Source organism: Haliotis asinina, chromosome 14, assembly GCF_037392515.1.
Source record: "Haliotis asinina isolate JCU_RB_2024 chromosome 14, JCU_Hal_asi_v2, whole genome shotgun sequence".
Classification (NCBI taxonomy): Eukaryota; Metazoa; Mollusca; class Gastropoda; order Lepetellida; family Haliotidae; genus Haliotis; species Haliotis asinina.
Genome location: NC_090293.1, coordinates 53,926,266 through 53,950,161, shown reverse-complemented (window position 1 = coordinate 53,950,161; position 23,896 = coordinate 53,926,266). Strand labels below are relative to the sequence as shown.

The window sequence follows — 23,896 nt, the reverse complement described above, 5'->3', positions numbered from 1 at the left end:
CCATACGCTTCTGCCTGATGTACGAAAGGCCCAAGATCTCATCGAGATCGAATCATTGTTCTTGGTGGGTTTTAAAGACTCAGGAAGCATTTACGAAAGAAACACATGTGCAATTGCTGCAACATCATCTGTCGTATGCTCAGAATCTGAAATTTATTTCCCATCGTTTTCACTGTATAAAGCAGCTTCAAGAGTTGTATTTGAAGTGATTATACAGTGTTAGTTGTTTCATGTCAGATCACTTATCGAGCATGTGGCATAGTGTAAAAGAGAGCGTAACATCTAAATTTGCAAAATGTTAATCAGTGAATATTTGGAAGTGAACTAGAGGTAGACCCGAGCCTGTTCCAATCATGATGCATAGAGGTATGTCTCCATATCAGATTCACAATGCCCTGCAGTCTCACATCCTCCGAGACAGGTTTTATACGACGGGGTCGATTGTGTAGCCTAATTTTACAATAAGATTGAGTGTACAGTGACTGGTGTTCTGACTTCAGCTGAAACCTAAGACTGTGCAAGTCGTTGTGAACATGACTGGACACGAAACGGTGAGGGTCTATTAAATGTGTGGCTTCTGACAGTCAATGACGTAAGACTTACTTCTTACATTCAAGTACAGGTAAACAGATAACAGGCGTCGCGTATAACATTCTTCATTCTGTGTCCGGGATAACTTAATACAGTCATAGTCATTTTATGTGCCCTTCATTCAGTTACCTCGTTACCGAATTTCAACACTCGGCACTCAGCAAAACAATCAGTGAATCCAGTGATCAACGGAACTGGGGTATGATTATATATGCCGTTACAATATTACACGCAGCAAAATTGTTCATCGATTCTTCTCTTTAGAATCCGATGTCTTCGCCGTGATTTCGCCTCCAAGATTCTGCAGCAGCACCTGTAATGACACAAAGGAACGGACAACGTCAGCGTTCAAGAATACTTTTAGTCAGTCTTGAGTATCGCTGAAACAGAGTGTACTTGGTCCAGATGTGGTGGCGGTTATAGAAATAGGTGTTTCAGAGTAAGCAAGGACGCGAAAGGTCATCATGTCCTGTTCCTGCTCTGTCCTTATCACTGCTCTGCGTATGTCCCTGTCCTCAGCTCTACTCCTCTCCGTGTTCTTGTCCTGCCCCTGCCATTGTCCCTTTCTCTGCTCTGACCATGTCATTTGCTCTGCTCTTGTACATTACCCTACTTGACAAACGTAATGAAAATTCCTTCATCCCTTGCTCCAAACAGCAGTCGTTACTACACTTTGTGATATAGGTTTCGATTATTTCTCCAAAATTTGGAGACAGTTTATCCAAAGATGGCAAACGCAATCCGAACTTTCTAGAGAAACTTTCCAATTAACATTTATGTAAACTGTGCTAAAACATTGAGGCAGGTAGTAAGGACTCCACTTAAACCTTTTTCATATGCATATGAATCAGTTTGGTATAGTTTTGCTTCATCTAAAGTGATCCGATTTTGATCTCTTACACCAAAAAGCCAATTACCTTCCACTAACCTGACCTGAAAAGTAGAAGGCCTGAAGAAGAAACGTTCTGAAGTGGTCAAAAGGGATGACATCAACTTTTCAGTGGTCATGTCGAAAAATATTTACACACATGCTGGTTTCGTATATTGTACTTGCAGAAATCAGTTTGTATTCAGGGATATACTTTTAAATAAGACTCATCCTAACAAAAGCAGAATTTCTCTCACAAACCTTTCTCTTTTCCTTGATGCTCAGGTTTGTCGCCAGTACGTAGCTCAGTTTGGTGAAAGCAGCTTGGGGCGTCATGTCCATGCCGAGAACAAGCCCACTCTGGACCAGATCCTGCAAAGTGTTATCTTGATGTAGCGGATGTCGTACTTAGGTGTATCGTGAGGACGAAGATGTATTTAGGCGTGTCTTTATGTACAGGATGTCGTACCTAGGCGGATCCTGATTAGAGAATGTCGTATCCTTAATGTAGAGGATGGATGTCGTGTGTAGGGGTATGTTCATATAGAGGATGCAGTATTTAGACGTATGTATGTCGTATTTCGGCGTGTCTTAATGTAGAGGATGTTGTAACTCGGCGTATTTCGATGTAGAGTATGCAGTATTTGGACGTATCTCTATATAAGGTATGGTCGTATTTAGGTGTACCTCGATGTTGAGGGTGCAGTATATGGACGTATCTCTACGTAAGGTATTGTCGTATTTGGGTGTACCTCGATGTTGAGGGTGCAGTATTTGGACGTATGTCTGTGTAAGGATTTGTCGTATTTAGGTGTACCTCGATGTTGAGGGTGCAGTATTTGGACGTATCTCTACGTAAGGTATTGTCGTATTTAGGTGTACCTCGATGGCGAGGGTGCAGTATTTGGACGTATGTCTGTGTAAGGTATTGTCGTATTTAGGTGTACCTTGATGTTGAGGGTGCAGTATTTGGACATATCTCTATGTAAGGTATGGTCGTATTTAGGTGTACCTCGATGTTGAGGGTGCAGTATTTGGACGTATGTCTGTGTAGGTATTGTCGTATTTAGGTGTACCTCGATGTTGAGGGTGCAGTATATGGACGTATCTCTGTGTAGGTATTGTCGTATTTAGGTGTACCTCGATGTTGAGGGTGTAGTATTTGGACGTATGTCTGTGTAAGGTATTGTCGTATTTAGGTGTACCTCGATGTTGAGGGTGGAGTATTTGGACGTATCTCTGTGTAGGTATTGTCGTATTTAGGTGTACCTCGATGTTGAGGGTGCAGTATTTGGACGTATGTCTGTGTAAGGTATTGTCGTATTTAGGTGTACCTCGATGTTGAGGGTGCAGTATTTGGACGTATCTCTACGTAAGGTATTGTCGTATTTAGGTGTACCTCGATGTTGAGGGTGCAGTATTTGGACATATCTCTATGTAAGGTATGGTCGTATTTAGGTGTACCTCGATGTTGAGGGTGTAGTATTTGGACGTATCTCTATGTAAGGTATTGTCGTATTTAGGTGTACCTCAATATTGAGGGTGTAGTATTTAGTGTCTTGATGCACTGCATGTAGAATTTAGGCATGTGTTGAAATAGAGGGTGCAGAGAGTGTTGTGTTAATGAGAGACATAAGGAAGACCATCGTGTTCTTGATAAATGTCTACACAGTCATAAACACAGTATTCGTATGCTAATGAAAAACAATCTGAAATCATCAGAAATATGACATCCATATTTTTCATGTTCTCAGCAGCATTCCTGCTGGACAACCTGCACATTACACAGCTGGAATCAGCAGTCAGATGAAGGAAACCTTTACCTTTAGTGATGTATTTGTCGCCACACCTCCCTTCAGACAGCTTGTAATGTTTACGAATATACGATCTTCTTTCACGAGTTTCTCAAGAGCACCCATCACTTCATCGCTCATGTTCCCTGCCCCATGGGAAAGTAGGACCACGCCTTTCAAATCTCGAGCAAAACGCATCACCTAAAAACGTTTCCCCAGAACTGTAGTTCACATTTGATATGCAGACAACACCCACGAAACAAAACCTACTGTCAGTGTTGACATTTTTGTAAACAAGTTGCTAAAGATTTTAACGTAAACTTTAGCATGTAATTTTCAATACACTTACAAACCAAACCTTCAAGAAAGATTTAAAAAATCCTTAACAGGGTATCGGCAATTGTTTAGCCATATCGTAGCGAGAACAAGTAGGTAAAGATTATGTGCATATTATAAATCTTTCGCTAAAGAATAGTAGAACTACGATATTATCACAGTTAGAATTAGAACTCGCCTACAAAGTTAAATCTAGCGGGAGTTTTTGACAATACGCAGGGGCGCATGCAGCTTGTCAAGAAAGGGAGGTGCACAGTTCAGAAAGAGTGGTTTGTGCAAAGTTTCGACAGGGAAGTGGGGTGTCACAGTTTATTTACACCTGTTTTCAATGACCATTTAATAAACATTGGGAGTAACATCACTTCAGCCGCGGGCGATTGTAGACAAATTTAGCCACAGATAAAATGACAGTAATACTAAGATTAAAATTGTGGTAGATCAAACTTTATTTGGAAAGTAAAACTAAGTCCTCCTCTTTAAGGAGGACAATAATTTCACGGTACTTCAACCTGCCTTGAGGATATGCTGCAAACATTCACATTGGCTAATTCCAACTACCTTCCAGGAAAAAGCTGATGGTAAAACAGTTTTACTGTTCAAAACTCAAATCCAAACATCAGATTTTGAACATAAAATGAATGAGTAATGGTCAGCAAAATATTTTTCAAAAGAGTTTTTGTTCCTGCCATTTTGAAGATAGGGTTCAAAGGCCCCATAGGTTAAAGTGGGCTTGTTATACTTTCGCACATTCTTACATACTGACCATATCTGCCGACATCCCCGGATACAACAACAGCATACCGACGTCAGCCTTGTTGCACACCGGTAGAACATCTAGGTCCTCGGTGACTGGGTTCCTTCTCACTAGGTTCTCCTCCACTGCAAGGGAGAAAGAAGGTGACGCAGTTGCAGGCTCGTCGCGGTGCGAGGATAGTGGGTGTTTGTGCGAAATATAATAGTGACTTCTAGAATGTCATAGTAACACCAAAATTCGGCACACAATTGGCAAGTTGGAGATATCATGTACCATTACGAAAATCTTTTGAATTAGAATGTGTCAAAAGCTGTTAACTTCATCGCTGATAAAAGCATATAGAGTTTGAGGTTAGCATGAAAAGCGGTTGCACATTAAAAGGGGGTTTGTTTTCTTTGTGTGTTTCGCCAATGTAGCGACATCCTAGCAGGAAACTGGATCATGTACATTAGCTCTAATTATTGCAAACGTTTTATGGTGGATCATATCAACACTCAGTCTTTGCTAACCTCACAGATCCAATTACATTGCACCTGTTATAAGCAAAATGATTATGTCATGGCTATACAACAGAGGCGACGTTTGGACAGATTCACCAGGTGCGTGACAACATTAGCATCTATGTCAAACGTCACCTTTAATAGAACAGAGTTGTATATCACAAAAAGTCATGATCATTCTTCATCACCTAAGCTTCTAAAATAAAATAAAAAGCAACAAAAAGTACAAACGTTTTACCAATATTTGTAAAATCATTGGAGACACCATTAATCATCAAACATATTTATGTTATATTAGGCATTACACTTTCTCAGGAAAGTACAAATTCTAGTACTTTTGAGTGAGTGAGTGAGTTTAGTTTTATGCCACACTTAGCAATATTACACCTATATGGCGAAGGTCTGTAAATAATCGAGTCTGGACCAGACAATCCAGTGACCAACAGCACGAGCATCGCTCTGCGCACTTGGAAACCGCTGACATGTGTTTACCCGATCCCGTTAGTCGCCTCTTGCTACAAGAATGGTCGTCTTTTATGGCAAGCATGGGGTGCTGAAGACCTGGTGTCCGTTTGGTTAGAAAGCCGACCGATGAATTGTAATGCAAACCCGTGAAGATCCGTTTGGCTCAAAAGTGGACCGATGAACTGCATTCTAACTGAAATACTAATAAACATAACATACTCAATGAAACGCTGATCATAATCAAACATTCTACCAACTCTGAGGTTTCTTCAGAATTTTTGACCTAATAATGAAAGATTTGTTTAACAAACTATCATTTCAATATTGACACAGTTCACTGTATATGTCGAGGGATGAGAGCCGGGTGTTAGAGAAACACGTGCACAAGTGCCGAGAAAGATTCATTAACACGTGCTGTGCTGTCTCCATTCTGTCTCGCACACCTGGCTGTCCCTTTCTGTGCATTCCTGTGCATTGTGTCAATATTTTAATGATAATTTGTGAAACATTTTTTTTATTTTGTGGAAAAATATTCTGCAAAAATCTCACAGAGTTGGTATGATGTTCTGACTGTGATCAATGTTTCATTGCGTATGTTATGTTTATTAGTATTAGAGTTAGAATGCAGTTCACGGGTCCACTTTTGAGCCAAACTGATCTTCACTGGTCAGCACATTAACATAAAAGACAGTCAAGAAGGCTGAGATATTAAGTGAGAGTGTGACGTGTTTTGCGGGGTAGTTAGCAATATGCCAGCATTATCATGGCGGGGAACACCAGATATGAGTTTCACACATTGTACCCACGTGGGGAATTGTAATAATGACTCTCTTTTCAAGTAAACCTACCCAAGATGTTGACTTCTAGTGTGCCTTCATCAATGTCGACTGTCGCTAAGGGGGGCATGTTGGGCGAGATGTAACTGTCGAAATTGGCAGAGTCCATCTTGGTGGTCCTGTTGGCTCGGAAGACCGCCTTATTGAAACACAGCATGACCTAGAGGATCAAAACATCTATCACGTGTCATAGTTCACTGATACTTGCCATGCCAAACATCAACACTGGAAATACGTACATATAACCCGAGGACTGGCAACAGTGTTTGCAGGTATGCAAAACTCCCTATGGTCACCAGTGACGTTGGGATTAGAAATTGCAGGTCTTCCTACAAATATGCTTGTATTGTGTGGATAACAATTTCACACGTGACCTTGGATTTCAGCTTGACGTCATAACAAGTATTCAGTTCATAAATTAACATTTATGTTGCCATATTTATGTTTATATACAACTATTTTACTCTGTGACATGTGTTACAGATGTCTTAATGGATTTAACAAAGTTTAAAATACATCAACCTGGCTATGATCACATGAGTGTCACCGCGGTGAAGTAGGAAATAGCAAGCAATGTCGTACCTCGGGGATGTTGCGAGTCGCCATGATGAGCGAACATAGCAGATTGTTCAGGCCGTCTGTTGACGAGTTGAAGATTGGGATCTGTAGAGTTGAGAAATTCATGGTATTGGTTTTACTTGAATCAGCTGTTCGGACACCCTATGAGGACTTTTGAGATATCAGATAGAAGCTGTTCAGATGGTGTGTAGAATCCATACCAGAGAGACACTGTCCGAACACCGGACAAACACTCTCTGGATACCAGACAATATCCGGATACCAGACAGACCATTTCTCCCAGATACCAGTCAGAGAATACCCCTATACCAGACAGACCATATCCAGATACCAGACAGAGAATACAACGATACCAGACAGACAATATCTAGATGTCATGTGGACTGTTTAAATGTCCAGCGTCAGCTGTAATGATTTAAAGACAGCTGTACGATGATATAATTAGTTTGACTTGACTGCCAATAATAAGCTTAGAAGTGTATTTACAATTTGAGGACCAGTCTGTGGAAGACATTAGCTGAAGTGACGAACTCTTCTGGACTTGAACTAATATGATATTGCTGTGAACGGCTGACAACCCAAGGGAGATAACTGACAAACATAATGGCAAAGCATGTACTTCCATTCTGGGTGAAGATACACTGAAGTTTTAACTTTTATGTCATTTCACGACACATCGAATGTCAATGTATGAGAGGAAAATTAATCACATCATCGTATTTGTTCACCGGTCACGAGGGGGACACGGGTTGTTAAAACATCGAGGGTACATCAACTCGAAGGCCCTGAGGGACCAGTGAACAACGCATTTATCTTACCGAACACCTCAGTGTTAATGTTGAATTGTTTGAAGCATGTTTTGTAGCCATCGCTAGATTTTGCAGACAGTAAATACTGATTTACAATTATCCCTCCACTGATATGCATTTGCAAAACATCGATTTCCGTACATCATATGTGAGTCAGTGTTTTTTGAGATAAAGAATTGCTGGCATTCCCAACTAGGTACATTGAAATGTTACGTTTAATCGGGGTAAATTGAAAGTAATAGAACAGCGCTTGATCAGTCAGAAACCAACATTCATGTACGAGGTAAGATAAATGCTGGTATACATACCATGGCCCCTGTGAGGATGACAGGCTTGTTGAGGTGCTGCAGCATGAACGACAATGCAGAGCCAACATACGCCATAGTGTCTGTCCCCATGATTATAACAAAGCCGGTGTATACAGCGTAGTGGTCCTGAAAATGTTTCAGATTTGTTCATGGATCGCCATTAAGTAGTGATGTTAACTCAGTGATGCTCTTGAAAAGGAGAATATCGTTCCCAGTGAGCGGCACAAATGTATACAGAGAAAAATCGCATGTACTTTTGAAAATAACACGGGACAAACGGTACAAGTCAAGGTAAGGAAAGTAAGAACGGAAACGTGTTTGTCAGCCACCTTCACACATGGTAAAAAGCATGACAGAAAAGATCATATGGAAGTTACTTGTATTTTCCTGGCGATCTGTTGCCAGTGGCTGTGTTCCATGTTGGAGGAAAACAAAAGGGTGCCGAAGTCATCAATGTCGTAGGAAATGTGCCGAGTCTCTCCGTTTATCCTCAGTCCTCTGCAAAAACAAAACGAAGCGAGATAAGGTTAACGTTCAGGACGATGACGCCAGAAAATAGTGGTTTTATTCTCAGGCTTCACTCAGGAATATTCCAGCCATTTGGCGTCGGTCTATAAACAATCGATTCTGGACCAGACATCCTAGTGATCAACATCATCAGCATCGATCTGCGCACTTGGGAACCGATGACATGTGCCAACCAAGTCAGCGAGCCTGACCACCCGGTCCCGTTACTCTTGCAACACGCATAGTCGCCTTTCAAGAAAATATGCATACAAAAACGCCTGTATACTCATTGACACTATGTACATTTGCACGTATGCACACATGTGCGCATACAGCGTCTATGAGCTAGATAGCGAGCGTGCGAGGAATGTGTACTTTCTCAATGCATTATATTTACGGTGTGACGAGTTGCTGAACTTGTTCATCTGTCCTATGGGATGAGTCAGCGTTGTCATGGAGATAAGGATTCCTCCTAATAGTAGCCAGTACTCTGCTCAGGGCTGCAGGGTGACATGGACCTGTTGAGAAACATCATTCGACGAGTCGCTACGAAAATATAAAAATAACAACAATTATGCCGATGCATTCCGGATTAATTAATTAATAATTTTCAGATTGCAGATCTATCTATCTATCTATCTACCTACCTACCTACCTACCTACCTACCTACCTACCTACCTACCTACCTACCTACCTACCTACCTACCTACCTACCTACCTACCTACCTATCTATCTATCTATCTATCTATCTAATTGGCACGGTCAGTCTGGGCCATTCGTTTGCACAAAACAAAGGTGCCCGCAAAGCAACTATGCTTGTCGTTAGAGGCGGCTAACGGGAGATCTGGTGGTCAGGCTTGCTGATTTGTTGAAATACCATCGGTTCTCAATTGTGCTAATAGATGCTCATATTGATGATCACTGGATTGTCTGGACCAGACACGATTATTTATAAACCGCCGCCATATACTTGGAATATTGCTGATTAAGGTGTAAAACTAAACCCACTCACTCAACACAAATGACCACCATCTTGTGGGATACTGTCCATTCCGATTTAGTCAGTATGTTTTCGAGAGAGAATTGCTTTAATGCGGAAAAGTTTAACGCCCTACAGTTATGTTGAAATGCATTAACTTTACCCACAGGCGCCGGGATGACAAAGTATCTTCTAAGCAAACACTAACCGTAACTTGTTGATTTATAAATGGTATTCCTGCTATCATAGACAAGGGCTTTTGCCACAAGCATGGGTGAAGGAAATAAAAATATGCTTTAAATAAAATGAATAACATTTTCGAAAACAGAGCCAAGCTCGTTAGTTCCCTCTCTGCCCTTTACGCTGTAGTGCGGTGCTCCTTAAGCATATGCACGCTATGTATGTATTGTCACGGGTGACTTGTCGGTCACAAGTCCTATGTCAAGTCACGGGAATTTTAACAGACTTGAGAACCACACAGCACGGTTCGTGTCTCTGCATGCCGTTTATCAGTGTGTTATGTCAGCGTCTTATCAGCCCCTTGTGTCGGTTTCAAACCGGCGGTGGAGTAGCCTTATGGTGAGTGAGTTTAGTTTTAGGCCACTCAGCAATATTAAAGCTATATGGTGGCGGTCTGTAAATAATCGAGTCTGGACCAGTCAATCCAGTGATCAACAGCATGAGCATCGATCTGCGCAATTAGGAACAGATGACATGTGTCAACCATGTCAGCGAGACTGACCACCCGATCTCACTAGTCTCCTCCTACGACATGCACACTCGCCTTTAAAGGCAAGCATGGGTTGCTGAAGGCCTATTCTACCCCGGGACCTTGACGGGTAAAAGTAAAAAGTAAAAGCCGGTAAAAGTGTTCCCTCACCATGCCGAAGACCCGGGCTGGATTCCCCATAATGTGCAAAGTCCATTTCTGGTGGAATATTGCTAGAAACGTCATTAAACTAAACTCACTCACGTACACTTCAAAGTCAATTTTACATTTATTAAGGAGAGTACTGCTCAGGAATACAAAGTGTACCCGTTACCAATGGTAGATTCGATAAGTTCGTAAGTAAATGGTGTGAGACCGCAGTCCTTGCACATACACAGGTCTTGGCCAAACTAGTGATCAACAGCATGAACGTCGTACACACAATGGCACGCGATCAAACCATCTATATAAATGGATGTTCCTAAGTATATAGGAGCAATAAATTGTTATTCTTCTCAATTGTTCCGGTTCATGTATGATTGAGTATATAGCGAGTGAGTGAGTGAGTTTGGTTTTACGCGCTTTTAGCAATATTCCAGCAATATCCCGGGGATGGTACACCAGAAAATGGGCCTCACACATTGTACCCATATGGGGAATCGAACCCGGGTCTTCGGCGTGACGAGCGAACGCTTTAACCACTAGGCTACCCCACCGCCCCGAGTATACAGCATGAATGTAAATCTGATAACCGAGGCATCAGCTTCTCTCATCACAAACAGTTATCAGAAAAGGATAAAAGACTGCATTCCTTTGGCCCTCACGTTAAAAGGTTTCGAAGAAATAATCAGTGGTATAATCATAAATAATTCGTGAAAGGAGTTTGAGTACCTACGTAAGGCAGCTAGTTTGCGTGATCTGAACTTTCCACCACGACTAATTCAGCAATTCTAAGTTTTACATAAGGAATATTTCCATAGTTGATGTCTAGTGTTTACGGTAACATGGATTAATTAATAGCGAATTGCCGGGAGAGACACATTCATACTATCGCTCAGCAATGATAGTGACCGGTTGAACCACACTATATTTAACGTATTTTCTTAAATGTGGCTTTTAATCCCTCCCATGATATATACTAAAGATCATAGATGAACATCACAAAAAGATGCATGGCGGGCGAAACGTACAAACATTCAAAATCATGTGCACTTCTGAGAACTAGGACAATATAAACAATGGCATTCTGGGATAGGCTAAGCTTCTATATGTATTTGAAGTATTTCTTGTGCACATGAAGTTGAGAAGTCTTCTTTGGACACGCAAATCGTGCACAAGAAAATCATAAGCGAATGAGTTTAGTTTTACGCCGCCTCTAGCAGTGTTCCGGCAAAATCGCGACAGAAATAGGCATCACTCAGAAAAATATAAAGATATCTAACCTTCGTTTCTGTAAACTGTGCCAAAGGTTCCCCCTGTGTAGAGGACAAGCACTCGTAATGGAGCTGTCATCTCGTCAGGCGATTGGTCACTGCGGTTCCAGATAGGCAGGCACTGTAGCTCACCTGGTCAAGCAGTCAAAAACTGTTGTGTAATATTTAAGCATTGCAGTTCATGTAAGACTGGTGGTGGAATGGCTAACGCGATCGAAACTCGAAAATATTGTCTACAGGAAACATATTAATGATTAAACTGTGTTGGCGATAATATCGAATCAAACTGAATCACAACTTGGTCATATTGACGATTCGACAGATAAACAAGTTTTGAGGTTTGGAAATGACCCCAATATGAGTTGTAAGGGACGCTGAGCAGAGGCAACTGTTCATAATACAATCTAATGCCCCTGTCTGCTTCATATCTGTTGGGTGCTTCTAGAATATCTCTAAGTTGTTTTCATTCCACTCAGATGTTCACATCCGCAATGAGACGAACGAGGTGTACTGGGCGCCTAACCTGCCCTAAAGGGGAGACAAGAGAGGGGTGCTATAGACCTAACCTGTGCCGGTGAGCCCAAGGAAGACAAGAGAGGGGTGATATAGACCTAACCTGTCCAGGTGAGCCCAAGGAAGACAAGAGAGGGGTGCTGTAGACCTAACATGTGCCGGTGAGCCCAAGGAAGACAAGGGAGGGGTGCTATAGACCTGACCTGTCAAGGTGAGCCTAAGGAAGACAAGTAAGGTGTACTATAGACCTAACCTGTCAAGGTGAGCCCAAGGAAGACAAGTAAGGGGTGCTATAGACCTAACCTGTGCTTGTGAGCCCAAGGAAGACAAGTAAAGGGTGCTATAGACCTAACCTGTCCCGGTGAGCCCAAGGAAGACAAGAGAGGGGTGCTATAGACCTAACCTGTTCAGGTGAGCCCAAGGGAGACAAGAGAGGGGTGATATAGACCTAACCTGTCAAGGTGAGCCCAAGGAAGACAAGAGAGTTGTACTATAGACCTAACCTGTTCAGGTGAGCCCAAGGAAGATAAGAGAGGGGTGCTATAGACCTAACCTGTCAAGGTGAGCCCAAGTAAGACAAGTAAGGGGTGCTATAGACCTAACCTGTCAAGGTGAGCCCAAGGAAGACAAGAGAGGGGTGATATAGACCTAACCTGTGCCGGTGAGCCCAAGGAAGATAAGAGAGGGGTGCTATAGACCTAACCTGTCAAGGTGAGCCCAAGGAAGACAAGTAAGGGTGCTATAGACCTAACCTGTCCCGGTGAGCCCAAGGAAGACAAGAGAGTTGTACTATAGACCTGACCTGTCAAGGTGAGCCCAAGGAAGACAAGTAAGGGGTGCTATAGACCTAACCTGTCCCGGTGAGCCCAAAGGAGACAAGAGAGAGGGTGGTATAGACCTAACCTGTCAAGGTGAACCCAAGGAAGACAAGTAAGGGGTGCTATAGACCTAACCTGTGCCGGTGAGCCCAAGGAAGACAAGTAAGGGATGCTATAGACCTAACCTGTTCCGGTGAGCCCAAGGGAGACAAGAGAGAGGGAGTTATAGACCTAACCTCTCCGAGACACCTTAAGATGGCACAGTCAGGTGTACTGGACACGCGCCTTGATCACCCACCTTGATCAGATGACTCCAAGGAGAGACCAGCGATTCTGCAACTGACAACCGACCTATTTGCTTCTTTGCTTTTATATTCATTTCTTCCACCTGTTCATCAACAATGTGCAGCACTTGTAAATTCGCGACAATTATCGAAAAGCTTGTCTGATATTTTCACGGTTAACAGAGTACCTCCGTAGGGTTATTTGATTTGAGGAAATGACAATCTTAAAATAGCGAATTGCATCAGTGAGGTCAAGGACGTCAAACTTCATACTACCCATAGAAATAGGAAAAAAAACATGCTTTGGAAAATTAGAAAATAAATTGGACACTCATTGACATGTGTGAGCAATCTCAACAGCAGCATGACAGCTCCCAATAAAAGCATGACCAGCAAGTGAAATCACAGAGTTTACTGCTCTGAAATTTTGCCCATGCACGTGAACCATGCGCGACTGTTGAACACGGCACACAAGTGTTCCGTTCACACGAATGTATCAATGTTTTCAATTTTCTGGGGATGTTGTGTGATTCGAACGATATATGTTTGACTACAATCGACAACATGAGGCTGAAGCGTCACAGGTAGAGTGTCAAGGTCACTCTCGATCGGTTGACGCGGCACTTCCGGTACAGCTGGAACCTGACAAACGATAGCGTTAACCACTATGTAACCAGTGGCCCAAATAGAGAAGAAATTCGATCAAATTAATTTCAATTAAGCTTTTTAACAAAATAAATAACCAGAATTTATATGAAATTAACAGTTATGCATTTACCTAATTTAGAGTTGATAATTTAACAAATGTTTATGATGTATATGTTGATATTAAATAATTTACATTACATCTAACTTATGTTTCAAATATACAACTCACCGGTACAAAAGAGAGGCACTCCCTCTGAGGGACAGGTACACACTAGGAGGCAATGTACAGGTGAGCAACAAGAAAACTATAGAGGAACCCAATGGCCAATCACAGCCAGGAATACAATTGTTTGGTACTAAGGGACCAATCAGTGGCAAGTAAATAATGGAATGGAAATGAACAGACTAAAAGAAGAAAATATAAAAAGAAGAAATGATGTGAATTAGGGTGTTGCAAATTAATAGAATGGAATCACTACACTGCTACACAGTGAAAACACCACACTGCTACAACTCAGCTACCCAACAGTGAGCTCACTAATAGATGTGTTCGCGAGATTCATCTTTTCCGATAACGTGCGTGAATTCATGCCCCGTGATTCATCTTTATAATTCGTCTTACATGAGTGCCCCCTTCGTCTCGTTTACCTGTTTGCCCGTGTGTACCATCGTCATTGATTGTCATCAAACCTCAACTATGGTCCGTTGGGCTCAAAAGCGGACCGATGAATTGCAGTGTAACTAAAAAACTAATAAGCTTAACATACTCAAATAAACGCTGACTATAGGCAGTCCCCCTGTTCAAGTTCTGCTGCGAAGACTTTAATCTCGTGAATCCATGTTAGATGAAACTTCACAAGGTAGGTGCTCCCTCCATCACTCATTTTCATGCACAACGTAGAACTGTCGATAACTTCAAACAGTTCGTAGCTGAGTAAAATACCTTCCATAACAAAACTGTGAACTATATAGTTTGGAAGACATCAAACGTGTGATCATAGTCGCTTCGGATGTTTCCTTGACGAGACTGAAATTGTTCGTTTTCTGGTACCCGCAGAAGTATTACTTACAAACGTGGTATAGTACATCACAGTGATTAAGCAAGACATCTATTTTGGAAATGCACTTCCTCTTACGACCGTGTCAAACAGTGTTAGCTTGACCTCAGTGATACTTACTCAGAACAGAGGTCACTCGGACGGTTGTGGTAGTTCATTAATATTGACCAACGTACATGACCAGCAAATGACCAGCGCACGGAACCATGTCTGACCGGAAGACGTGACCAACATAAACGCACTGCCACACCGCGAGGCAAATCTCGGCGGGATGTCTTTACTTTTGTATCGAAGTGTTGCAGATAAGGTCCGTACCCACTGAGTAATGCTTGGGCGGACAAAATCACTTCCTGCTTGACAAGTAGAGAGTTGGGTAGACACTTAACACGTATAGCTTGACTGGTAGGCAGTTCTGTATTGTCAGCCTCAAGGAACTACGCACTCACCCATCACCAATATCCACCTACCTACGCATACACCCATACCCGCCGACCCATCCATCCAATCAACTCACACATAGCCCAGCTGATAAAAGACGATGGGTCCATTGTCATGTCTTTGCAGATATGGTTACTTACCTGAAATAATACACACGACGCTTTTAAACAGCCGATCCGGATCTGTTAACAGACGTCTTTCCGGTACTAACCGGTCAAACCACTTTCGTGGATTTTACAGATTCTTGCAGCGGGGTGTACCTCAAGCAGCTAATGGTCCATGGCAAGTGAATTATGCACACAATGTACTCAGGCTGACTATCTACTACTTTAGTCTCGCCGACAGGTCACACACTTGAGTTACTCTGAATATCCATACAGATTATTACACAAGCAAGTGTTCTATACGACTTATATTTCACGAGTGTGTTCCCCGAGCGAGACCGAGTTTTACACGAAGAACTTGTATGGTACATGCGAGTGTTAAAATCCTTGATTACCCAGTAAAACAATAGCATGTTTACATTGCAAATTTCATTGCAGAGATTTCCCCACACTCGGGCTCAGCGCGCAAGGATACAAGATTTGTCCAGCTGCATATGTAGGTCAGTAACTGTAGTATGTTAGATTACACTTTTTAACCGATCCATATCTGGATAACAGTGAATTCACGATAACATAGATTTTATTCTACTGTCATTTATAGAAAATATTCACAATAACCATCAACCACTGAAACGTATGTCGAATCAAAAACACGGGTAAGGATATCGAAACTACAAGTAGTGAGGTGGTTCAGTGTTTACATAACGAAAGAAGATACTGCCTCAAGCAAGACGTACCCAAACCACGACGCAAACAATAACGTTATGAGAACGCCGTCTGTTAGCTGGGTTAGTCTGTTCTTTGGGACCTGTACCTTGTAGCGCCCGTTTCTGGTCGAAACGAAAATATTGAATGTTCCCAAAGATTGCAGTCGTTTCACCACTCTTTCGGTAGCTTGTCCATCGAATGTAACAAGAGAATCAGCTTGAATCCAAGTAGCGTCGGCCATGACTATTTAACGCCTGCTAACTAATATATTGTTGGAATAACAACAAATAAATGTTGTTGTTTTTAAAGAAACGTTATTCAGTAGTTTTTTACGGTTTTTTGTTTGTTTGTTTGTTGTTTGTTTTTGGTTTTTTTGTTTGTTTTGGGGGTTTTTTTTGTTTGTTTGTTTGGGTTTTTTTTGGGGGGTTGGGTTTTTTTTACATGTACTATGTACATTATGAAAAAGAGCATTGCATTCTCTCATCAGGGATAGCTCAGACATATATGAATTCAAAACGGACGTAGGGAATCTTATGAATGAAATAAGTTGTTGCCATTTGTGACGAAATGAGGTCATGGTCTAATGCAACCAATCAATGACAAGGCCAGACACGTACTGAACGCATCCCAATTGCGTAAGTCGATGCTCATGCTGTTGATCACTGGGGTCCATTATTTACACACCACCACCATATAGCTGGAATATTGCTGACTACGTTGTAAAACTACAATCACTCACTCACTCATGCATCGAAAACGTGACATGACTTTTATTCCACCATAAGGATAATAACGAGAGGTCAAAGGACAACAACGTGATATATTTCAACTCGACTTTCTCCTTTCATGTTTCGAATAACCAGTAACGATGAGGAGCCATGCCACTCTGTGGACAGTGGCGCTTGCTGTCACGTGTCTGATGACCACCACACGCGGTCAGCTGACAGGTTCGTACGTAACAAGTGGAGCATGGATGTAAAAGAAAATGATACGACTCCTGATCTGTGCTCTTGTGTTTTGACAAACCCACGTACACAAATGACTTACTTCTATATCTTATCTTTTATTCAACCGATACTGATAATGTAAGTGAAGTCATTTGAAAGCGACCTTGAAAATAATACCGTTACTAGATCATTTTAAACACGCGTAAAGAGTCAATCCCAAGTCCTGCTGTCGTCAGTGACATTATGAAATGGCACGTGTTTCACATTATGTTCCTTATTTCTGTTTCAGGCTGTGTAAGCGACATCTTGTTTGTCTTGGACGCGTCAGTCAGCATTGGCGAAACAAACTTCAACAATCTAAAGACTGACTTTGAAGTCTTCATCAATAACATGTTCGCAAACTATCCGAATACAAGAGTAGGCTACCTCGTGTATGGCACATCCATCACCATATTTTCAAGCCTGACTGCCCAGAGTAGCCAGACGGCTTTGCTTACTTCTCTTCGCGGGGCACCATACCCGCAAAATGCCCAAGAGAACACGCACATTGGCATCAACACGGCCGCAAGCTTCCTGAACAGCAATGGCCGAGCCGGGTCGCCAAAGGTCATGGTTGTAATAACAGACAGTATCTCTGATGACCAGGCAGCCACTATCACTGCTGCCTCCAATGCCAGGAATGCTGGAATCACCGTGTACGTCATTGGAGTAGAAGCCTCTGTAACAGGAAGCGCTAGTTTGCTTGACACTTTCAGACAGGAGCTTCAACAGATTGCCTCATCGCCTAGCCTTGTAACTGGGCTTGCTGGGTACAGTAATGTTTCTACTGCCCTGGGAAACCTACCAAACACCATTTGCAGAGGTACGTATGTGTGTGAGATTATCATGGTACATTTTAGTGGAAGTAGGTCATTGGTTTTAAAAATTTTGAAAATGTTTGAAATATCATCTCTGTGATCTTTTAGAAACATGCAAGACAAGTATACACTGTACACGTTTTATTTCAGTTGAAATCATCAACAACATGGTAAGCCAAACAGTGTTCACGAGTCAAACCGTCATCCTGTCAGTGTCGCTGAATCAGAATGGCATCACGGGTGGAATTTGGAGAAAGAATGGTGGCAGTCTTCCAAATGACGGTCGCATTTCCGTTACCATAGATAACCAGGTTCAACGTCTCACAATAATCAATGCCCAACTGAGTGACGCCGCTACATACAGCTTCGCCATTGCTGGACTGTCTCGGTCTGCAACCATCAGTGTTACAGGTTAGATGCTATGTCTGTGTTTGAATCCGAACACTCAACACCGCTCGTGGCCGTGTCTTTATAACAGTGAACCATATAACTTCGACAAAATACATGACTGTCTGTATTAAACGATTGTCTTTATTCGTCCAGCATTCTGAATTTGAACATTTGTTGTATTATGTTTCAATTTAATTACTAGGCGGTTCACACTATATTTCTTCTGCTATTTCAGCTGGAGTATTCACATGGACATCACGTCAAACCAGGACTATTGGCGGTACTGCAACAATAATAGTAAACCTGGTAAACGGCAACTGTAATCTTGGTACCTGGTCACGAAACAACGTAGTTGTTACTACTGGAGGAAGGATATCCTACACCAGAAGCAGTAACTGCGTGTCTCACACACTGACCATTACCAACGTCCAGTTGTCTGACCAGGGGACATACGTATTCACGTACAATGGACAGCAGGTTTCGTCTGTGCTCACTGTTTCAAGTAAGTCGCTTCAGAAGGTCAACATTGTTTCACTGACTAGAAATTTGCATCGGTACTTTCATATACGTATTGGTCAAAATAACAACGAAAGAAAGATGTCGACTCAGTATGGAATCGACACAGACATAATGGTGATTCAAAGGCATAACTTATTTGTTCGACTGTAAAACTTATAATTCCACTTGGCTGCCTATGGCAACGTGCTAAATCTTTGATAAATAAGCCGAAGCCGTCTTCTCTCAGACGATTATATGTCTGTTTCAGCGAGTTCTGCTCCTGTCAATGGTGGTTTCAGCGCTTGGACGCAATGGAGTCAACCTCCATGTAGTGTTACATGTGGCACTGCAGCCACAAAAACCGTCTTCAGGACCAGGACATGTGACAATCCCGAGCCCCTTAATGGTGGTGCTAACTGTACCGGTCAGTTTAGAGAGAATGCTGTGACAAACTGTGGATTGGTTGGCTGTCCAGGTAGGTCATCTGACATAAAGTCTGCGATTCAAACTGAAAAGTAACACTCTTTACCCCAAGCTGGAATAGTGGAGGTTGCTTTTGTTGCACTTGATGTGCTAACACATATGAGTGTTTCTAATACTTTCTCTATTGTTATAAAGGGGCGATGGGGTAGCAATGTGGTAATAACGTTCGCGTCCAATGCCCGGGTGTTCGAATTCCCACATAGGCTCACTGTATCGTTACGAGGTGACTTCCAGATGCTAAGAACGGGAACAAAACTTAGGTATCAAATGTCGATATGTAGACACAGAAGGTCCAATCAGATCAGTGACCTTGTGACTATTGCTCTATGTCGCAGCAGCAAATATTGTTCAGTTTTTCGTGCAACATAGGCATTTAGAACTGACACGTCAGTGGCCTGCCCTCTGACCTATGGAACATCGGCACAGAAAAACACAGAGAGACGGCGTACTTGCACTAACTCCATCCCCGTCAACGGAGGAGAGTTTTGTAGCGAGACTCTGCTAGAGACACGAACCGTGTCTTGTGGATTAACTAACGTCTGTCCAAGTAAGGAAGTAACACGTGCAGTCAGTGATGCTGAACGAACGGCGAATAATAATGATAGAATATACAAAATGATTCGTCCTGGTATCATGATTGTTTCACAGTGTTCTGGTTTCTTGTCGTGACAATGTTGGATATTATACATGCACTTTAGTCGTTTTCTGCCATGAATAATTACTGTACCTTCTATTTCATTTAATTCACCACTGTTTGGGGATATACGAATCCTTCCCAGTAACGACTACACAATGTTCTTTAACGGCAGTTAATGGTGGCGTTACACAGTGGACAACATGGAACTCCGCGTCAGTGGCCTGCCCTGTCACCTGTGGAACATCGGCACAGAAAACCACAGAGAGACGGCGTACTTGCACTAACCCCATCCCAGTCAACGGAGGAGTGTTTTGTAGCGAGACTCTGCTAGAGACACGAACCGAGTCTTGTGGATTAACTAATGCATGTCCAAGTAAGGAAGTAACACGTGCAGTCAGTGATACTTAACGAACGGCGAATAATAATGATAGAATATACAAAATGATTCGTCCTGGTATCATGATTGTTTCACAGTGACTTATAAACATGTCAAGGCATGGTCAAATCATCGACTCATGGTAGAGGTCTCCCGTGAATATAGAAAAGGGTTTATCCCTTTTTCTTGTAAACATCTGTAATCGAAATGGTTAACTTTCCCTCCTCGAAAATAAATATCTTGTGGACCCAAGTTTATTGCTTGGTAGAAGACACTAATTAGTCTCTGTTGAGTCTTATCACTTCATGGTAGGTGACACTAATTAGTCTCTGTTGAGTTTTATCACTGTCATGGTAGAAGACACTAATTAGTCTCTGTTGAGTCTTATCACTTCATGGTAGGTAACACTAATTAGTCTCTATTGAGTTTTACCACTGCCATGGTAGAAGACACTGCTTAGTCTCTGTTGAGTTTTATCACTGTCATGGTAGAAGACACCGATTAGTCTCTGTTGAGTCTTATTACTCTCATAGTAGCAGACACTCATTTGTCTCTGTTGATTCTGAAAACTTTCATTGTGGATACGAACAGTTGCCGTCTTGGAAAGCCGTTATGGCATTTTGTAATAGAAAAAGAGTAATTTATCTGCATTAACTGAGCTCATGGTTTGCATTGGTAGGAAGTTGACATGGGAACAAGCATTAGGTAGTTTCAGATGATGTAATTATAGCTGAGTCACAAGTTCATTATTGGTCTGTTGCAGCTGTGGTTAATGGCGGCGTTACGGAGTGGGGCAGTTGGACCAACCCAGCGTGTAATGTGACATGTGGCACCTCTGCCACCAAACTGATCCAGAGATTCAGGACCTGCACCAACCCTCCTCCTTCAGGAGGAGGTGCCGTCTGTGTTGAGAATCTGGTTGAGAGTACGGTGGTCAACTGTGGTTTGACTGGATGTCCAGGTGATTCTTTGTCACATAACCTCCATGTTTTAATGATAATGCTCTTCCCTTGCATCTCTTTGTTGAATCCCACATGACTCACTACTGCGTATATGTATAGAGTCATCACCCTTACAAGGTATTTATTGAAATTAGATCAACTACTCTACTACTATCATGATAGTAGTGTTACACAACAAGGGCACGCCTATTTAAAAAGCTTCTAATGTATTTGGCCTGATGAAGATTATTAAAACATGTGCAATTTTATTGCTTTTGAATAGAAATAATTGTCCAAGTGCAGTTAATCAATTATGTCAATGTAGAACTTCCAAGAACAATGGACATAACTTTCCCTAGTGGTTTTAATGGCATATGCTCAACCGTATAATGTTATTGCCAGTTAACGGAGGACTTTCCGAATGGGGTCAGTGGAACACCGCCACAGGCAGTTGCCCGTTTACTTGTGGCTTCAGCGCCACCAAGACAGTAAACAGATTCCGTCAGTGTAACAACCCTCCCCCTACAAATGGTGGACTGCCCTGTACCGGAGCCCTCGTTGAAAGCAGGACCGACTCCTGTGGATTAGCAGTCGCTTGCCCCAGTAAGGAGACGTCCATTTGTTTTTCATTCTTTCTTTTGTTTGACTCCGCAACTAGCAATTTCCATCTATATGACTGCCATCTGCATGTAAGTCTGGATTGAACAATCCGGTGACTGATATCTAAGCATCAATCTACACAGATGGCACAAAGTCAGTAGGCATGACCGCCCAATCCCACTAGTCCCCTCCGACGACATCGTTTCCAAGACTACAAAATCCGAGAGAAAATCTATAAATTGAGAAATTTAGTAACGTATAAAAGAGATCATAAATATATTTCGTCAAAATGTAACTTGGTGCTCTTATCCGCTTTGTACATACGTTTTTATAGAAAACAAATATTTCGAAGTGTCAAAAATGTTTACAGAGATGACGTTTTTTTTCGCATATTTACATTACTTTGTCTTGGTTCATTGTAGCTGCTGTGAATGGCGGAGTAGGGCAATGGTCAGCGTGGAATACAGCAACGGTTAACTGCCCCGTCACTTGTGGTGTATTTGCCGTAAAGACAATCTCCAGAAGCAGACTGTGTAATAACCCTCCTCCTAGCAATGGTGGAAGAGACTGCCTGGAGAACCTAGTTGAGACGACTCAAGTAAACTGTGGATTAATCGGCTGTCCAGGTATGATCATAGTGTTATGTGATTTGTTTCGGGAGAGTGCTAAGGCACATATCTGTCAGACATGTATCGTATTATTACAAAGGGTTATACGCGGACAAAAGACTAACAACTAGTACCTGAAATGAACAGATTTTACTGAAAAAAGTTCATAGTAAAAACAACATAATATAATGAAATGGAATTTTCAGAATGATGCTAGGGAAATCTCGACTTGCCACATTTTCTAGACTTGCATGGGCTTCCTCGGATATATTTGCTTCAGGGTTTGTACGACGGACAGCAACAGACTACGTTAGGAATATCCCTGACAAAATCACATTTGGGGAAAGCAAACAATATCTGTAGGAGCGAGGGAGGGGTGGGGAGTGGGTAATGTTGCCTTGAGCAATATTTCACATTATTATTTCAGTGTAATACAGAGCGTTACTAAAAACTGACACAACTCGTATATCAACACATAATTCCTCATCTGATTTACATCTATTTGAGTGAGTGAGCGAGTTTAGTTTTTTGCCGTTAACAATATTCCACCTATATGACGAGGGTCTGTAAATCATCGAATCTAGACAAGACAATCCAGTGACCAACTCCATGAGCATCGAACTGCGCAATTGAGAAAAGATGGCATACGTCAGCCATGTCATTGAGCCTAAACACCCGATCCAGACCGTCGCCTTTTGTGACAAGCATCGGTTGCTGAAGACCTATTCTACCCGGATCGTCACGGGCTTCTGTGTTAGAACTAGGCAATGAAATTTTATACTAATGTGCTGAACAAAATTCAAATCCATATGATGTTGTAAGTTGTATTGGAAATATGTTGTATTGTTTTGTTGTATACAGTACGAAATAATATATAGTGCGGTGATAATAATGTGCTTATGTGCTTTCGGATCATGTCTGCCACACAAAAGTACTTCGATCCTGTATTATCCAAGGTTGGGAAATTAACACAGTGTCGTGTTTCGAAAAAGTCCTGTACATGCGCGTTTATCAATATTTTACTATGAATTGTATCAAACAATATTTTCTATTTGTTCCCAGTCGATGGTGGAGTCTCTGAGTGGGAGTCTTGGAATACCAATTCTGTGCAGTGCCCGGAGACCTGTGGTGTGACTGCTACAAAGGTTATTGAACGTATCAGACGGTGTAACAACCCTGCTCCCTCTAATGGTGGAAGGTCCTGCCCTGAGGCCCTTGTGCAGACTTCAACGGCGTCATGCGGTACACCTGCATGTCCAGGTGAGTAAAACGTTTCCTCTTTGAAGTTAATTTCCATCACGTCAAGACATCTATATGTCGAAGTCGAAGTGACCTAAGTCAATAGTTCGAATTATCCAAAGTTCGACAGGACGATGTTTGGCTGAATGTTATTTGAAATGCATTGCATTCAGTAGTAATGAGAGTTGTTACTTAATCAATGATATATATATATATAAGATTGAATTAGATCTTATTTGGTGCAACTGACTTAAAAAACATGGAGATCATGCTGATGGTC

General features: G+C 42.0%; 2 protein-coding genes across 11 annotated transcripts in view; one reads left to right on the top strand and one right to left on the bottom strand.

Moving 5' to 3' along the window:
- Positions 1 to 111: 111 nt before the first annotated feature.
- On the bottom strand, positions 112 to 15,807 carry LOC137260620 (60 kDa lysophospholipase-like). Of its 5 annotated transcripts, none has more exons than XM_067798219.1 (12): positions 14,911 to 15,117; positions 13,099 to 13,188; positions 11,479 to 11,601; positions 8,744 to 8,864; positions 8,217 to 8,337; positions 7,840 to 7,965; positions 6,726 to 6,806; positions 6,156 to 6,303; positions 4,352 to 4,467; positions 3,283 to 3,453; positions 1,721 to 1,831; positions 112 to 904 (listed from the first exon to the last, which is right to left on the bottom strand). In XM_067798219.1, exons 3-12 carry the CDS (start codon positions 11,546 to 11,548, stop codon positions 836 to 838), a joined length of 1,134 nt encoding a protein of 377 aa, XP_067654320.1. In that variant the 5' UTR covers positions 11,549 to 11,601; positions 13,099 to 13,188; positions 14,911 to 15,117; the 3' UTR covers positions 112 to 835. The 5 variants fall into 5 exon arrangements, with proteins under 5 accessions (XP_067654320.1, XP_067654319.1, XP_067654317.1 ...); XM_067798218.1 differs by lacking the exon at positions 14,911 to 15,117 and adding an exon at positions 13,962 to 13,998; XM_067798216.1 differs by lacking the exons at positions 13,099 to 13,188; positions 14,911 to 15,117 and adding an exon at positions 15,369 to 15,807.
- LOC137260618 (SCO-spondin-like) overlaps positions 14,509 to 23,896 on the top strand; it is a 37,653-nt gene continuing 28,265 nt past the window's right edge. For 4 of the 6 annotated variants that reach the window (XM_067798212.1, XM_067798215.1, XM_067798214.1 and 1 more), the window contains exons 1-12: positions 14,509 to 14,592; positions 15,771 to 15,832; positions 16,904 to 16,987; positions 17,277 to 17,849; positions 17,995 to 18,255; positions 18,470 to 18,736; positions 19,001 to 19,207; positions 20,025 to 20,225; positions 20,992 to 21,189; positions 21,572 to 21,772; positions 22,192 to 22,395; positions 23,440 to 23,637. In XM_067798212.1, coding sequence (XP_067654313.1) covers positions 16,909 to 16,987; positions 17,277 to 17,849; positions 17,995 to 18,255; positions 18,470 to 18,736; positions 19,001 to 19,207; positions 20,025 to 20,225; positions 20,992 to 21,189; positions 21,572 to 21,772; positions 22,192 to 22,395; positions 23,440 to 23,637 — 2,389 coding nt within the window. In that variant the 5' untranslated portion in view covers positions 14,509 to 14,592; positions 15,771 to 15,832; positions 16,904 to 16,908. Of the gene's footprint in view, positions 14,593 to 15,420; positions 15,511 to 15,770; positions 15,833 to 16,903; positions 16,988 to 17,276; positions 17,850 to 17,994; positions 18,256 to 18,469; positions 18,737 to 19,000; positions 19,208 to 20,024; positions 20,226 to 20,991; positions 21,190 to 21,571; positions 21,773 to 22,191; positions 22,396 to 23,439; positions 23,638 to 23,896 lie in introns of those variants that run through there. The other 2 variants (XM_067798211.1, XM_067798213.1) reach the window with 2 other exon arrangements.